This window comes from Esox lucius, chromosome 11 (genome assembly GCF_011004845.1).
Source record: "Esox lucius isolate fEsoLuc1 chromosome 11, fEsoLuc1.pri, whole genome shotgun sequence".
Lineage (NCBI taxonomy): Eukaryota > Metazoa > Chordata > Actinopteri > Esociformes > Esocidae > Esox > Esox lucius.
In genome coordinates, this window is record NC_047579.1 from 9,293,898 (window position 1) to 9,311,913 (window position 18,016).

The following is an 18,016-nucleotide window of genomic DNA, read 5'->3' on the forward strand; positions in this document are numbered from 1 at the left end:
CTTGTAAAAATGGGAAAAAAATAAACAAGCTAAGCTTGAAATTGAATCTCATTGATTTGAAATAATCTGTAGTTATGTCTGGTTGATCATCAACGTTGGCTGGCTAACTTTCTGATTCTGCTTGGTAATATACCCTTTTCTTGTTGATCATCAGTTATCTGGATCCTTGGCAGTCACTGTTACATTAGCAGTCACTGTTACATGCTGTACATACATATTCAATGATTTTTGTACATTCCTGATTTAAATCAAGGACTGGAAAGAATGTAATTTCTATATTTTCAACTTCTTAGTAAACCTATGAATTTACTATACAGAATTGTTCAGGGTTTTGTATACTTTTGCAAAAGCAATGTATGCATTTACAGTTATATAGATACTTGCAAAGTATATATTATAAAATATTAATACAATAGTATATATTAGGCTTGTTTATGCTTTGTTAAACATAGTGTTGAAAGATAGAGAAGCGTTTTAACTGAAGGTATGTCGACTGAGTAGAGTAAGTCAGACCATCCTAGGCCACAAAAAACAATACTCTGTATTGTATTTAATTAGAAGTACTAAACCAAGACCCGACCCCTGTAGGACATTTATGTTCAGAAAACTTGATTCAACACCATTAGTTAATACACAGTGCTAACTGTCAAGAACATCACGCTTCCAACTGGTTACCGAAACAGTCAATTTATGGGAAATGTTGCCAGTGAGATACATTGACGTGAATTTCTGTTTGTGATTGGTCCAAATCTGTTTCCGGTAGGGCAGCCGTCCAAGGACTGAAGTGGAAAAAAACAGGGACGAAGAACTGTCAGTGTCAGAACACATTCGGGAGAAATAAAGAGAGGATTTCCATTGGGTTTGGTAAAGTTCTTGTCGTATGTTATTGTAAATTACCATGAGGATAGTTGAACTGCATGGAGTGGAGGATATTGCTAGATTTCGATCCGTATCTCGTCGTTTTGCCATTTGTTATGATTGCTAAAGTAAGTTGGCTAGCCAACGTTAGCTAGCTACACAGTACAGGAGGTACCAATTGGCTAGCTAGGTTACCAAGATGGCTGTTCTGAAAAGACCACTGCTGGCATTCTCACGGTTTTAGCTTTTCTCAATGTATAGCTACATTTCCTATGTTTTCCAAACAGGCACCAGCAGTTGTGTAGAGTTATTTAAAATCAAATAATTCATTGCAAAATATATGAAAGCCATTTTAGGCCCACGATGAACTACAGCCAAATGGTTGCCTGTACTCGAAAGCCGAACACTAACGTTAAAGTTCACTTGGGTATTAGGGTATCTGACAGTGTCAATATAGACTTATAATGCGAGTTATTAAGTAGTTGGGTAAATTGTTAACAATCAACAACTTACACAGAATGTCAATCTTATTAGTTAACTAGCTTCCTATAAAGTGTGTTTTAGTTCGCCCTTGACTTGCAACTATGTGATCAGTTTAACTAGCTTTGTGAGAATTGACACAGACCCAAATCTATCCAGCCAATTGTTCATTAATGGTGATTGTGGTCACATCTTAAGTTTACATTTCATAATGCTTTGCAATTGTTGTTCCAAATTCTCGATTTTCAAAACATCAGATGATCTTGAAAATGTATAAAAACAGCCTTGGTGGTACATGCATGTCAGCCTCTATCATGGTTTTGTAGCATTCTCACTTCCCTCTTGCTAGACATAAAGGGCTGTGGGAAGTGTGTTGCAAACTGGTTTTAGTTGCATGATATTTCTGGTTCCCACAAGGCATGACCATGTCAGTTGAGTCCTTGTTAAAAACAGGTTTATCCATCCGTTGAGCTCTTGTGCTGTTCCAAGCTTTGGAGTTGGGAAGATACAATGGGGCTTTGTGCAAAGTCCATCTCTTTCTCAGTTCTTTCTCTTAAATGCCTTGGCTTGCTCTAACCCTCCTTTTTCTGCATCTCCTTCCTCTTTTCACCCTCTCGTTACATTTCTCTCGCTCTCCCTCACTCGCTCTGTTCATTACACTGCTCACCTTCACGTGATCTCCTCCGTCCCTGTTTTCTCCCACTCCCAACTGATTATGTCGTGTCCCCATGTCCGTTCTCACTCACCCCATGGTTTTTCTCTCTCTGCCTTGTCTCGCAGGCTGCCAGGTTGCGAGCGCGATGGCGTCGGGCAGTGCGAGCAGCGAGGAGGAGCGGAGTCTGCGGGAATGTGAGCTCTACGTGCAGAAACACAACATCCAGCAGCTGCTGAAGGACTGCATCATCCAGCTGTGCACCTCAAGGCCCGACAGACCCATGGCCTACCTCAAGGAGTACTTTGAGAGGCTGGAGAAGGTGGGGATTGGTTTCGTGTGTGTCCCTGCGTGTTCAATATTACCCTATGTCTTCCTTCTCTCAGATACAAACTTCTGTTTGGTCCTTGTTGCTGCGCAGATGTTTTGTTTGTGGAAGTTGCTTACACGCGCTTACCTTCATGCGAGGTTACCATGGTGATGGAATGCTGTATATATGTTATGTGTCTTGCCCCCCAGATTTCAGTGAAAAACAAATCCCAAAACATTTGTCTGTATTTCCTCTCCATTAATAAAAGCCTAAATGCCTGAAATGTCTTAAAATATGAAAATCTATAAACAAATTGGGATTGAGGTCACTGTAGAATCAGGTTGTTAGGAATGATAACCGACTACGGTATTCAAATACCAGTAAAATAATGTTAACCAAACAGGCTTTTTCTTGACTGCCTCCTCATTCCGTCTGATTGAGTAGAGCAGGGGTGTCCAAACTATTCCACAGAGGGCTGTGTGTCTGCAGGGTTTTGCTCTCTCCTTGTGCTTGATTGACTGATTAGGTTACTAATTGTTTAGTTTCTACCCTCACCTGGTTGGTTAGGTGTGAACTGGGAACCGATTTATAGGAAAAACCAAAAACCTGCAGACACACGGCCCTCCATGGAATGGTTTGGACACCCCTGGACTAGAGTCTTGACTGCCTCATCATTCCAACTGATTGGCTACAGAGTACCTGTCTTGACTGCACCAAACAGAGAAGCTAGCTAGTTGCCCATCAATAAGAAAGCTAGACTAATATACCTTCTCTCCCCTTCAAATAATAGAGTACTCAGACAGAGTATTCAGAAGTCTTTACACACCTGCCATCATTTAAAGAGATTCTGATTAATCACAAATAAAGTTCAGCTGTTCTAGTAGGATTATCCTGACATTTTCTTAGTTGCATCTCAGAGCAAAAGCCATGGTCCGCAGAGAGCTTCCAAAGCATCAGAGGGATCTCATTTTTTAAAGATATCAGTCAGGAGAAGGGTACAGAATAATTTCCAAAGCATTAGATATACCATGGAACACAGTGAATACAGTCATCCTCAAGTGGAGAAAATATGGCACAACAGACACGTTACCAAGAACTGGACGTCCCTCCAAAATTGATGAAAAGACGAGAAGAAAACTGGTCAGGGAGGCTTCCAAGAGGCCTACAGCAACATTAAAGGAGCTGCAGGAATTTCTGGCAAGTACTGGCTGTGTGCTACATGTGACAACAATCTCCCATATTCTTCATATAAATGGGGTATGGTGGCAAGAAGGAAGCCTTGTCTTACAAAGGAAAACATCCAAGCCCGGCTGAAGTTTGAAAAAACAAGTGTCAAGTCTCCGAAAAGCATGTGGAAAAATGTGTTAGGGTCTGAAGAAACCATGGTTGAACTTTTTGGCCTTAATTCCAAAAGGTATGTTTGGCGCAAAAACAACACTCCACGTCACCCAAAGAACACAATACCCACAGTGAATCATGATGGTGGCTGCATCATGCTTTGGGGCTCTTTTTCTTCAGCTGGAACCGGGACCTTAGTCAGGTTGGAGTGAATTATGAACAGTTCCAAATACCTGGCAATTTTGGCACAAAACCTTCAGGCGTTAGATAGCTGAAGAGGAAGTTCACTTTTCAGCACGACAACGACCCAAAGCACACATCCAAATCCACAAATGGCCCAGCCTGAGCCCAGACCTGAATCCAATTGAACATCTGGGGGGGATCTGAAGAGGGCTGTGCACAGGAGATGTCCTCGCAATCTGACAGATTTGGAAAACTTTTGCAAATATTGCCACGTCAAGATGTGCCATGCTAATAGACTCCTACACAAAAAGACTGAGTGCTGTAATAAAATCAAAAGGTGCTTCAACAAAGTATTAGTTTAAGTGTGTGCACACTTATGCAACCAGGTTATTGTTTTCAAAGATTTCAGTTTGTTTTCAATTGAATTGTTCACATTATCGGTGGAAAAATGTCTGACATAATTTCTTTGTCTCATTCTTTCACATCACAAGAACCTGGCATTTTAACAGGGGTGTGTAGACTTTTTATATCTTTTTATATCCCAACTCTACATATCATAGGGATGTGTGGTTTTAGGGGGATTAACCCCTTCAGTGTAATTATACTACCCCATCCTTTTGACCATTGAAAGTTGAATACAAAATCTTTAGTGTCCTTTGTATGCAAAAACAAGCACCTGTATAGTGTTGTGGAAAACAAGGACTTTTATTACACACTAGAAGTGCAATTCCATCTGCCTTTGTAGTAAATTAAGGTAATAATATTTGTAATTAATTCACTTATTTTGAAAAACATGACTCATTTAATCACGCAATAGAAACATTCTCCCTTCTGAAAATGTGAAGTTTCCTTGAGAGAAGATGCAAACATTGCATCTAGAACCAACCAGTTTGAACTTACAGGTAATTATTACAGCAGCAATTGAGAACTGTGACGGTATATGTTTTTAATCAAATGACCTAATTTTCATAGAGAACATGAATCCAGTATATATTTTGTCATTATTTAGCTAGAATCTATCAACCTCTCAGGGCTACCAACCACTTTCACACCAATAGCGTAGTTAATATAGCTGTTAGCCTGTTCTGCTCCGTATCTTAATGTCTTCCTCCTCTCCCGCCAGGAGGAAGCCAAGCAGATCCTGCAACAGCAGAAGTCCAGCTCTCGCTCTGACTCCCGCGAGGACGAGGTGTCCCCTCCCATGATCCCCGTGGTGAAGGGGTGGCGGCGGCGTGGCGCCATCAGTGCCGAGGTCTACACCGAGGAGGATGCTGCCTCCTACGTCAGAAAGGTCAGGGGGGGTCAGCCCTCAGCCAATCACACGTCGCTACAGGTGCACCTGACCCTTCAGCCTTTTACTACTCCACGACCTCTGGGAAACGTCCGGGCGACATCGCCTTCCTCCCTAAGTGTGCACTTGGTCCCTCCCCCTTCATGGAGTTGAATGGCAAATGGTGTCTATAAGAAATATATTGGAAACCCTGAGTCTACTGTTTGTACTCCAATCCCAATGTAGAGAGTTGTATGCAAGTGCACACTTCAGGAAAAAGGGGAGAGTTTTTTTCTCGGGACGTGACCATTGAGTCTAATCTATATAAGCTAACGGCCTAAGAAGGTTTGGTTTTGATTGAGTGGGTGGTTTGTTTTATTTTATCCAGGTCATTCCTAAAGACTACAAGACCATGGCCGCCCTGGCTAAAGCTATTGAGAAGAATGTGCTGTTTGCTCACCTGGACGACAACGAGAGAAGGTAGCTTCAAAACAATTGTATCCTAAGCCAGTGGTTCTCAAACCTCCCTGAGGACCTCCAGCTGTTCCATGTGTTAGATGCATTCCAGAGCTAGTCCGCGTGTTTCTACTTGTCTACTAAGTATTACGAATTTGACTAGTGGTTCTATATCCAAACCTATGTCTATTGGGACGGTATACATTAGTTAATGCTGCCGACTGGGTTCATGCAAGGTTCCTACAGCAAGTCTTCCATGTTTGTTGGGGTGTTGACCAGTGGCATTGTCTTGGATCTTAACTGATTGGTTACCAATTATATACAGTCCATTTCAATTAGGGGTGGGTACCTTGCGATACGATATATATTACGATACACAAGTTATGATTCAAAGCATCACGATTCATCATGATATCACAACTGAGTCACGATACTTACTCTTTAGCTAATTCCCCTGGGCAACCCCCAATAAAAAAATAACCTCTCAATTTGAAATGACTCAATTTGAAATGAAATTTAACCCATAATACCCCAATAGAATTCTAGAATGCTGCTGTTGATTACTGAAAATTACAAGTTAACTGTGTTTTAAAAAGCACACTTTAATTTGACACCAAATTCATGTTACTTGGAATAATATAATAATTTTTCTCCTATTAACAATCAATAGCAAGAATAACGAATACCTACGTTTGCATAAAACGAAACACTGCAATGAGATCGAGCCAGCAGTCAAATTAGGTCCTAATGTGATCATAATAAAGTAAGCATAAGGCAAATCTCAAGATAAAAGTTTTTATAGATGACCATGGGACGTATGTGGTACATGTTTTGGGAGATGCAGGACATCATAGCGATCAAGTGACAACGTCTGGATCTCAAATCGCATACTATATAGTATGTCAGATTAGTTTGCGAGAAGATTAGTATGTCTCAAAACATAGTACGCTGAAAATAGTATGCCAAATGTTCCCGGATGGTCTACTATTTCTATAGTACGCACCTATGCATTTCTGTTCGAAGTACGCACCCATGCATGCTTTTTGGGGTAATATAGACCACAACCCCTTGCACAGTAAAGGTAGGTTTCTTCGATTCTCTTGTTTTTCTTTGCCTGATGAAAATCAGTTATCGTCTTATATATTTATAGTTATTGCGTCAATGTCACGATAAGTTGTTGTGCCATGAAATTAAATAGCTTTTGCAGTGTAAAGTTAATCTTCAGTCTCGCTAGCAATTGCTCAATTCTTATGACTATTCCAAGTAGTAACATACTAGTATTACTGGCTTATAAGCTTTTAAAACGGTTCATATATGCTATTTGTGGTGGAAGTAAACATAGTGAGGTGAAAAGTCATTGCTCAGTTTAACACAATCCTTAATGGTGTTTGAATGTCCCAATCGGTACCATGATCTGTGAAGTGCGTACTTGTAGTATGCGATTTGAGATTAAACCAACATCATCATCGAAGCACAAAATTGCTGCCTCCACTCCTGAGTAGCTTGTGAAAATGACTGCTTGTATGTGCACAAGTGAAACACATTTGTCGGCAGACAACTTTTTTAGTCCAACAGATGATTTAAACGGGACAGTTGTCTAGTTATCAATGGCATTTTCCATATTTGAATGAATTTGGAAAAGACGCGAGAAAACTGCCAACTAGTTACGCTAGCCGACTACACAGCTAAATACTGCAACGTCTTCAATTACAAGACTGAGCTAGCAAACATTCGAGTTCCACAGCTGATGCGCTCGCTTATCAAGTTATCACGATAGGGTTACTATTTCCATAGGTAATAGAACAGACTATTATAGCAAGCTGTTTTAACATTTATTCACTAGGCTGGATATTCCTTACAGATATCTGCAACATAATTTCGCTTAGTCAAAACTCCAATTCAAGATATTTATAACGTCATTCTGACTAGTCAAAACTACAGTTAAAGATACCTGTAATTCAGTTTTGACTAGTCACGATTCCAGTTCAAGATATCTTAAACCCCCCTCAATTTAAGATATCTAGATTGTTCTGAACTGGAATTCTGACTAGTCTGAATTAAATTGAAGATATCTGAAACTGGAATTACATCCAGTCATAATGTAATTGTAGATATTTATTATCAAGTTATAGATATCTTCGAATTAAATTTGATTGGAGATATCTTTAACTTTCATTTTTAAGGCTGCAGGCAGTGCAGTCGCTTTTAGCAAGAAATACAGAAGATTTACTCTTTCAAAAGTCGATTATAAAAACTGAAAACGATTGTTGTAACTATTCTATCCACAACTGAAACCGCCATTGCTGCTAACACCGAAATGCGTTGCCGGGCCAACATGATCTGATGCCTCGCATGAGAAACGTCATGCAAAACAATTTGAAATAGTCATAATGCCATTTGAGAAATCTGCAACTATTATTTTGACTAGTCAAAACTGAATTACTGATATCTTTAACTGTAGTTTTGACTAGTCAGAATGACGTTACAGATATCTTGAATAAAAAGTCTGACTAGTCGCAATGTAATTACGACTAGACAAAATTACGGTCTTGATATCTGTCATGTTAATTCCGGATAGTCAAGTATAGCGAATGAATGTTAAAACGGCTTGCTATAGACAATTTCTATCTAAAATATATTACCAACATTTCACAGTTCCAACTACATCAAAACAATACTACCCATTCCTTAGCACAATGATGGTCATGCCATGCATGATCTTATGAAGGCCAGCACAATATATTGGTTCCTCTTCCTGGCTAATTCCCTGTGACTAACCTGCTCTAACACACACATGATCAATACGTCTCATTTGACTAAAATGACATAGATTATATGCATACGTTACACATAGAAGATTAGTACTTAGTACTTCCATACGTGATTATACAAGTTTTGATCACACTGATTGTACAGATACAATTGTCCTGTTATGTGTACTGTGGATAAAGACCAATGTTGGTGTGATGACTCCTAGGAAATAGAGAAGTTCTGTTTAAGTTGGGATCAGAACATAACAAAACACAATGCCACTTTTCACAGTGACATTTTTGACGCCATGTTTTCCGTGACCTACATTGCCGGGGAGACGGTCATCCAGCAAGGTATGTCAGCCATATGTCATCCAGGAAGTTATGTCAGCCATATGTCATCCAGCAAGGTGTATCAGCCATATGTCATCCAGCAAGGTATATCAGCCATATGTCACCCAGCAAGGTATGTCAGCCATATGTCATCCAGGAAGTTATGTCAGCCATATGTCATCCAGCAAGGAATGTCAGCCATATGTCATCCAGCAAGGTATGTCAGCCATATGTCACCCAGCAAGGTATGTCAGCCATATGTCACCCAGCAAGGTATGTCAGCCATATGTCACCCAGCAAGGTATATCAGCCATATGTCATCCAGGAAGTTATGTCAGCCATATGTCAGCCATATGTCATCCAGCAAGGAATGTCAGCCATATGTCATCCAGGAAGTTATGTCAGCCATATGTCATCCAGCAAGGTATGTCAGCCATATGTCATCCAGCAAGGTATGTCAGCCATATGTCATCCAGCAAGGTATGTCAGCCATATGTCATCCAGCAAGGTATGTCAGCCATATGTCATCCAGCAAGGTATGTCAGCCATATGTCATCCAGCAAGGAATGTCAGCCATATGTCAGCCATATGTCATCCAGGAAGTTATGTCAGCCATATGTCATCCAGGAAGTTATGTCAGCCATATGTCATCCAGGAAGTTATGTCAGCCATATGTCATCCAGGAAGTTATGTCAGCCATATGTCATCCAGCAAGGAATGTCAGCCATATGTCATCCAGCAAGGTATGTCAGCCATATGTCGTCAACGGTGTGTCAGTAGAGTCACGGTCAAACCCACCATAAGGCCTGTCTCAGATGTTTTTCTCCCCACCAGGTGACGAGGGAGACAACTTCTACGTGATCGACCAAGGAGAGATGGATGTAAGTGCCATTGTACAGCTCCTGCACCTTATCTTATTGGGCGGCGCTGGTTTGTTTTCAAGCTCACTGAACACAAATGTATCATCTATATGCTCAAACATAGTCTGTTTAGCGTAAGAAAATGGCCCCAAAAAAGATTCTTTGTATACTGTTTGGAAGGTTTTCATTGCTGATGTTGTTGCCTGCCCCTCCCCTCTCTCTCAGGTGTATGTAAACAATGAGTGGGTGACCAATATTGGGGAAGGAGGCAGCTTTGGGGAACTAGCCCTGATTTATGGGACCCCCAGGGCCGCCACAGTTCGGGCCAAGAGCAACGTCAAGCTGTGGGGCATCGACAGAGACAGTTACAGGAGAATACTCATGGTGAGTCCCAACCATAGACTGTATATATAATGGACGACGCCCTTTCGCTCTTTTCCATTGGTGAAAAATGAAGCCACCAGTGTCCTGATACGACGCTGACATCTTGGACTTGCGTCTGCGCAGATAGAGATCTTGGGACCAGTTCTGCGCAGTAGTTATGCGCAGTAGCGAGAAGGAAGTAAAGCCGTAAAGCCGCGAAATCAACGGCCCCACCCCTGTGCCCCGCCCTCAATCTCCCTCGCAGAATGCGCACACCGTAATCAATCGCAAGTCCAAGTACAGTACAACCTTTGCTTGTTAAACCTAGACGATATGTTATAGCCTAACTTACATCATGTTTAACCTTAATTTAGAATAGGCCTAATACAAAAATAATTGGTAACTTCTAGCTAACGATCACCTGCTAGCTATTAACAAGGCTATTAACGAGGCTTGTTGTCTTTTAGCTAACGTTAGCTAGCCAATTACATTTATTTACTAATTAAATAGCTTAGAACAACCCATTATGTCCGTGTGAAATTATATTAAGTATAGAAATTTAGAGATTAAATGTAAAGTTCCAATCTCCTCAGTCCTCCGAAGATTCAGTGGCTCCTCGGCTCAGATAGCTGTCAATCACAGCTGTGAATCACGACGTCACACCGCCGTTTTTAGAGCATTAAATAACTAACTAAAAACAAACTTATTTTAAAAACAAACTCTTGAATTTACATTAGCGTGATACAAACTACAGTAAATGACAGAAACCAGCTTCGGAAAAAATATATTTGAAGGGTAATTTAATTGTTTAGTTGGTCTCGCGTCCCATTGAATAACATGGGGAGGGCGGGGTTTATGACCTATACTGGGACCACTCACCAGGGGGCGATCGAGACGTTTTGGCTTCACTTTTCAGGGATTGTGCGGCACGCTTGGTCCCAACACATTTAAAATGTCAGCATCAATTCAGGGTGTCTGATGGGCTTCAACAGTGGGAGTTTTGGGTCTAAATTTAAATATGGATTTGGTTGTTATTGTCACTATTAACATGGTTTTTGACTCTCTCACTCTCAGGGAAGCACTTTAAGGAAGCGCAAGATGTATGAGGAATTCCTCAGCAAGGTGTCCATTTTAGGTGAGGAATTGAACACTAATGACTACTCACACAATGTTTGAAAACCAATTCAAATCACATTTCAATACATTGGAGCCTACTTTCTTAGTCTCAGTGTTAATGTATGGAATCGGGTCAAGCCAAAAATCAAGCCTTTTCAAAGAACCAAACTTTTATCTTTCCTGATTTATTCTGAGCTTGTAGTACAGATTAGCACCACCCTGTGGCCAGTGTGTGTAACAGCGTCTGTCGTCTACAGAGTCCCTGGACAAATGGGAGAGGCTGACAGTAGCTGACGCCCTGGAGACGGTTCAGTTTGAGGACGGTCAGAAGATTGTTGTGCAGGGAGAGCCTGGAGATGAGTTCTTCATCATCCTGGAGGTAGAAAATCAGATTTCTGTTCTTAAAAATGTATAATTATTTTTTACTTTAAGATTTACTTTGCGTGTAACAGAAGGAAAAAATACTTTCAAATACATTTGAGTAATTGTACCCAGAACCTCTTGCTGCATGTAGTTGATTGAGCCTGTGGCCCTCTGGGAAGTGTAGTCCTTTTGAGTTTGGCTCCTCCTTTGTCTGTGTTCAGGGTTCAGCAGCGGTCCTGCAGAGACGCTCTGAGAATGAAGAGTTTGTGGAGGTGGGAAGGCTGGGGCCCTCCGACTATTTTGGTTAGTGGATACACACACACACACACACACACAGAGCTTGAGCAATCTACTAACCCTGTCAGATGTGTCTGGGGCTCCCAATCCCATTGACTGTCAGTCTTTGAAATGTCAGTGTTTGACATGTCAATAAGTGACAGGAAGTTGTTGTGTATCCTTGTGTTTCCCTCCTGTTCTCGTCCAGGTGAGATCGCGTTGTTGATGAACCGCCCCCGTGCTGCCACCGTGGTCTCTAGAGGACCCCTGAAGTGTGTCAAGCTGGACCGACCGCGGTTTGAACGCGTCCTGGGGCCCTGCTCAGACATTCTGAAGAGAAACATCCAGCAGTACAACAGCTTTGTCTCCCTCTCTGTCTGAGACCCTCTGGTCCTTCATCCCCCCCTCTCTGTCTGAGACCCTCTGGTCCTTCATCCCCCCCTCTCTGTCTGAGACCCTCTGGTCCTTCATCCCCCCCTCTCTGTCTGAGACCCTCTGGTCCTTCATCCTCCCCTCTCTGTCTGAGACCCTCTGGTCCTTCATCCTCCCCTCTCTGTCTGAGACCCTCTGGTCCTTCATCCTCCCCTCTCTGTCTGAGACCCTCTGGTCCTTCATCCTCCCCTCTCTGTCTGAGGCCCTCTGGTCCTTCATCCTCCCCTCTCTGTCTGAGGCCCTCTGGTCCTTCATCCTCCCCTCTCTGTCTGAGGCCCTCTGGTCCTTCATCCTCCCCTCTCTGTCTGAGACCCTCTGGTCCTTCATCCCCCCCTCTCTGTCTGAGACCCTCTGGTCCTTCATCCCCCCCTCTCTGTCTGAGACCCTCTGGTCCTTCATCCCCCCCTCTCTGTCTGAGACCCTCTGGTCCTTCATCCTCCCCTCTCTGTCTGAGACCCTCTGGTCCTTCATCCTCCCCTCTCTGTCTGAGGCCCTCTGGTCCTTCATCCTCCCCTCTCTGTCTGAGGCCCTCTGGTCCTTCATCCTCCCCTCTCTGTCTGAGGCCCTCTGGTCCTTCATCCTCCCCTCTCTGTCTGAGACCCTCTGGTCCTTCATCCTCCCCTCTCTGTCTGAGACCCTCTGGTCCTTCATCCTCCCCTCTCTGTCTGATTCCCCTCCCACTCATTCCTTTAGTCCTCATTTTCCTTCCAAATCTGCTTTATTTTCATAATTTGTAATTAATACGTTTACATCCCCACACACAGAGTACATGTCTCTGCTTTTAGTCTGTAACTGTTCTGGATTAGTTTGATTTGACATGTATGGAATGGTCTTCTTTGGGAGGGGGGTTCGGGCATGGAAACTCAAACTTTTTTTAAACTGTGTCTGTTAGTGTTCAGAGAGTATTTGACGGGGTGGGGTCAGTCTTAGGGGGGGTGGGGTCAGTCTTAGGGGGGGTGGGGTCAGTCTTAGGGGGGGTGGGGTCAGTCTTGGGGGGGTGGGGTCAGTCTTGCGGGGGTGGGGTCCTTTACACCCAGTGTAATAGAAATGTAACACAGGTTCTATGCTTCTGGGAGTTGGTACTGTCCGCTCACTGTTCCCTCTGACACAATGGGTCATATGTAAACTGTAGTTGTTGTCTATATCAGACAAGTAATATAACAGATATTTGCCAAAGGGTAATCTTTGTTCTTTAGTTTATAACTTTTCTTTCTTTCTGAGGGTACTTCTGAGTAGAAAGGCAGGGCAGTCACCATGACAACCACAGAGGGTGACACAACAAGCTCTTTTTATCGTAATAGATGCACAAATACAGCTTATAACAAATATAGTAGGGGGTAATTGACCATAACCATATTTTTTTGCACAGTTTGTGATATATAAATATATTTTTTTTAAAAAGTCTATTCGCCTGCTAGTTCATTGTTTATTGTTGAAGCGTCAGTCTTGAGTGTTTCAGAAGGGCAGACTTTAATGTTAGTATCAATAATTAGTCTTTCCTAACTCAAGGCAACAAGCTGGTGGATCATTTCCTAAATCACCTATTTCCTTTCTAGTGCAGTTGTTTCAGGCTGGGGATTGGATGCCATTTTACGATATAGATGTTTGTGTTTTTTTCTGTCTCAGGCCCAAGTAAAATGGATGAATGTTTTTTCAAACATAAATGTTCATGTTGAAAATGGTTTGACCCTTGACCCTGGATGTAGAATAATGCCAGCCACAGACACTCTAGTGCCAAATATAAGACTGTGTTTTCTAAGGTGTGTGTGTGAGTGCGTGTGGTGTAAACGTGAAGTCGTAACGTTGAATAGTTGGATGTCTGAGCGTTACCAAAAACACATTGGACAGGAAAGGCATTTTTTAAACAGGTCAACATCCAGGCCTGGGCTCTGTGTGTGACAGCTGGTCAGTGGCCCAGAGACAGTGTCTCCATATTGTCAGTTTTCTGACAATATTCAGTTTTAGTCCCAGAATGCAGATCTGGACCATGGAGAGAGATTATTCAGTGTCAGGTGGATCACATAGTCTTAAAGGAAGGGCAGTGTTTCAGCTGTATGTGTGGTACATGTGCCTGTATACTTTTAAATAAAAGGTTTACCAACTGATGGTTGTAGGAAAAAACGTCACGACTCTTTTAGTCAAACATATACATTAGGTATGTATGTATTTACCCTCATGGATATTAGATATCCAGTGCCATAAATAACTTCATAAAATGTTTTAAAATGTAAAACACAATATCCAATGGTAATATATGTTCTGGCCATGGAAACCAGACCCTTGTTTTCCACCCATTCATTCAGGGTGTATTTTTGGGTTATAGTGATTCCATCAGTCTTCTATCTTTGGGAAGTACCTGGCTGTTCTCTTAGAAGTCAGAATTAGAACCAACATGATTCATCAAGTCAGACGTGTTTCCAATGTTGGGTTGATTTATCTCATCTTTATTTTGGGGAGTGGGGGGACTCTTGTTTTTATTCCAATCCCAAATGCAGTATGTTTCCCATTTTGTAATTTCAATGGATATTTTGTAATGTAGTATAACAATTAGCGTAATGCTTTCCCCTCTCCAGCTGAACATAATGTCAAGTTTACCAGAGTCCCTCCAAACTGTGATATGTAAAGATGTGGATACAGATGAGTAATAATGAGTGTAGTCCTCTGAAAGGGCTGGTTGAACTAATGGTCCCTGTTCCCTGTATAGTGGACTACTTTTAGACCAGGTAGTGTAGTCCTCTGAAAGGGCTGGTTGAACTAATGGTCCCTGTTCCCTGTATAGTGGACTACTTTTAGACCAGGTAGTGTAGTCCTCTGAAAGGGCTGGTTGAACTAATGGTCCCTGTTCCCTGTATAGTGGACTACTTTTAGACCAGGTAGTGTAGTCCTCTGAAAGGGCTGGTTGAACTAATGGTCCCTGTTCCCTGTATAGTGGACTACTTTTAGACCAGGTAGTGTAGTCCTCTGAAAGGGCTGGTTGAACTAATGGTCCCTGTTCCCTGTATAGTGGACTACTTTTAGACCAGGTAGTGTAGTCCTCTGAAAGGGCTGGTTGAACTAATGGTCCCTGTTCCCTGTATAGTGGACTACTTTTAGACCAGGTAGTGTAGTCCTCTGAAAGGGCTGGTTGAACTAATGGTCCCTGTTCCCTGTATAGTGGACTACTTTTAGACCAGGTAGTGTAGTCCTCTTAAAGGGCTGGTTGAACTAATGGTCCCTGTTCCCTGTATAGTGGACTACTTTTAGACCAGGTAGTGTAGTCCTCTGAAAGGGCTGGTTGAACTAATGGTCCCTGTTCCCTGTATAGTGGACTACTTTTAGACCAGGTAGTGTAGTCCTCTGAAAGGGCTGGTTGAACTAATGGTCCCTGTTCCCTGTATAGTGGACTACTTTTAGACCAGGTAGTGTAGTCCTCTGAAAGGGCTGGTTGAACTAATGGTCCCTGTTCCCTGTATAGTGGACTATAGACCAGGTAGTGTAGTCCTCTGAAAGGGCTGGTTGAACTAATGGTCCCTGTTCCCTGTATAGTGGACTATAGACCAGGTAGTGTAGTCCTCTGAAAGGGCTGGTTGAACTAATGGTCCCTGTTCCCTGTATAGTGGACTACATTAGACCAGGTAGTGTAGTCCTCTGAAAGGGCTGGTTGAACTAATGGTCCCTGTTCCCTGTATAGTGGACTACTTTAGACCAGGTAGTGTAGTATACATGTAATAGGGGACCATTTGGGAAACTCACCAATGTTGTTTTATTGACACCAAAGTGTCAGGGTTTTCAGGGTGAAATGTTACAGATGAACAGGGCCTTGATTGATCCATTATTGACCGTTTAACTCAGAAAGTATGTTCTAGGCTCAAAGTTTCTTAACGTGACCCTACTGAAGTACATACAATCCCTCTAATCTTCTATATGAGCAAGTACTTAATGTAGTGTTGACTGCCCTCTTGGTCTCATGCTGTTGGTTAATTCTCTTTGACAGGTGGTTCACTATGATTTAATCTATCCCCTTGTATTTAGTATTGTGCCTCCATGTTTTTGTGTTTATGATTCACTCACATATACAGCAAAATTGCAGAATGGCTGGTAACCTTCCTGGTTTGTTTTCTGGGTCTTTGGGAAACCTGGAAAGTCTTAATGAGGAAGTTACCAGCCTCTTGCAACCGTGCTTAACATTGTTGTTTGTGTTTTCTAACAGCAACCACCACTGTAGTTTGCCTTCCTGATACACACAATGTTTGTTCAACACAGCAGATTCACCAATCCACAGCTGAGACATCCACTGTAGTTTGTCTTCCTGATACACACAATGTTTGTTCAACACAGCAGATTCACCAATCCACAGCTGAGACATCCACTGTAGGTTTCCCTTTGATAATATATGATCAGGGCTTTATTAAACCACCATTTCCAGTCCTCACGCTTCAGATGTTGCTGTTTTTATTTTATTTGTCCTGCCACTTTATCTAGTAATGTCACTAATGCACTTTCTTTTTTAAATACAAATATCTGTGATTTTAAAAGGTCTAGTCATGAGGAGCCTATCTGAGAACAGGGTGAATCTGTTACCATGCAGCTTGGACCCATACATTTTTACAGATCTAATCCAGTTAATAGAGAAAAGGGGCCCAGGTTGTATTTGGGATTGTACATAGTGAACTACTTTTAGCCCAATGACCCTTATCTAAAGTAGTACGCTATGAAGAGAATAGGGTGTCAATTAACAGGAAACCTGTCAGCCATGGAGCTGTTGGTTTGACCCAGGACCATTTTAATATTGTGTTTATTATTATTATTATTATTATTATCAGGACTATACAAGGTTTGATTTGCTGGTTGTTTTCTCAAAAATAAATTCCTTTTGGTATAGGTTATCCTAAAGGCAGGTCGAGCAATAAATAATACATTCTTACCAATTGTGTCAACTGTGATTATTGGTGGATTGTTTGGATTTGTTAGTTGTGTTAAAGAAATAAAGGATTTAGCTTTTAACACAAACCTTCCAAATTAAAGTGCACATTGGGTTACTTGTCTTGCTCAAAGGACCACAGATACCAACAACCTGGGGAATGGGGGGGGGGGGCGGTCTTTTGGATGTTGGGGATAATTAGGTAGCCATGTTGAAATAAGTAGACAGACTGAAAATGTGTCCATGACTTCAGGGTTGAAACACTGCCAGGGGATCCTTAGTGACCACAGAGTCCAGACACCCATTTAACCTCCCATCTAAAAGAAATCACTATAGTAGAACATCTAAAAGATGTCACACCACAGTATATTTCCATATGTATTAAGCCCTCGCCAACAACATAATCCTAACTGTCAGGTCCTGACTATACAGGAGCCTCTAGGCATCTCTATGAATCTCTGGGGAGATAGTCAGGGCCTGACAGCGGGGATGCCTCTATGCAACTCTGCACTTTGGTTTCGGTTGTCCCCAATTAGAGGCAGCTGCCCTGCTTTGCCTCTAATTGGGATCTTATGGTGGATCCTTCGGTCACAGCTGTGGGGCAGGACAGAAGATGCAGAGTGGTGAAAGGTGAACATTCCCTTTATTTGGTTGATTCAAAACAATTCAAAACAAAAGGAGAGCTACAAACTGAGGCTGTTGGGCAACAAGCAAAAAACAATGATCCACACAAAGTGGAGACAAGACAACTTAAATAGGATCCCCAATTAGAGGCAACGCCGGCACAGAGTGAGAAGAGGAAAATGAGTAAAGGACAGGAGAGGGAGGTAGAGAGGAGACACTGGATCAGAGGGGACAGGAGAGGGAGGTAGAGAGGAGACACTGGATCAGAGGGGACAGGAGAGGGAGGTAGAGAGGAGACACTGGATCAGAGGGGACAGGAGAGGGAGGTAGAAAGGAGACACTGGATCAGAGGGGACAGGAGAGGGAGGTAGAGAGGAGACACTGGATCAGAGGGGACAGGAGAGGGAGGTAGAGAGGAGACACTGGATCAGGGGAGACAGGAGAGGGAAGTA

General features: G+C 42.3%; 1 protein-coding gene and 1 long non-coding RNA gene across 4 annotated transcripts; both read left to right on the forward strand.

The window, feature by feature from the left end:
* The first annotated feature begins 16 nt into the window (after nucleotides 1–16).
* prkar1aa (protein kinase, cAMP-dependent, regulatory, type I, alpha (tissue specific extinguisher 1) a) lies at nucleotides 17–12,043 on the forward strand. 3 transcript variants are annotated; one of them, XM_013135729.4, is made up of 12 exons: nucleotides 17–124; nucleotides 769–864; nucleotides 2,119–2,312; nucleotides 4,945–5,154; nucleotides 5,480–5,571; nucleotides 8,590–8,651; nucleotides 9,465–9,511; nucleotides 9,716–9,874; nucleotides 10,928–10,988; nucleotides 11,227–11,348; nucleotides 11,554–11,635; nucleotides 11,817–12,043. In XM_013135729.4, exons 3-12 carry the CDS (start codon nucleotides 2,139–2,141, stop codon nucleotides 11,987–11,989), a joined length of 1,182 nt encoding a protein of 393 aa, XP_012991183.1. In that variant the 5' UTR covers nucleotides 17–124; nucleotides 769–864; nucleotides 2,119–2,138; the 3' UTR covers nucleotides 11,990–12,043. The 3 variants fall into 3 exon arrangements, with proteins under 3 accessions (XP_012991183.1, XP_028979385.1, XP_028979386.1); XM_029123552.2 differs by lacking the exon at nucleotides 17–124 and having other exon boundaries at nucleotides 757–864; XM_029123553.2 differs by lacking the exon at nucleotides 17–124 and having other exon boundaries at nucleotides 757–864; nucleotides 4,945–5,112.
* Nucleotides 12,044–13,058: 1,015 nt separating this feature from the next.
* LOC117595299 lies at nucleotides 13,059–16,944 on the forward strand. Its single transcript, XR_004576494.1, has 2 exons — nucleotides 13,059–15,654; nucleotides 15,729–16,944. It is a non-coding gene; the product is annotated as an uncharacterized LOC117595299 (long non-coding RNA).
* Nucleotides 16,945–18,016: the final 1,072 nt, after the last annotated feature.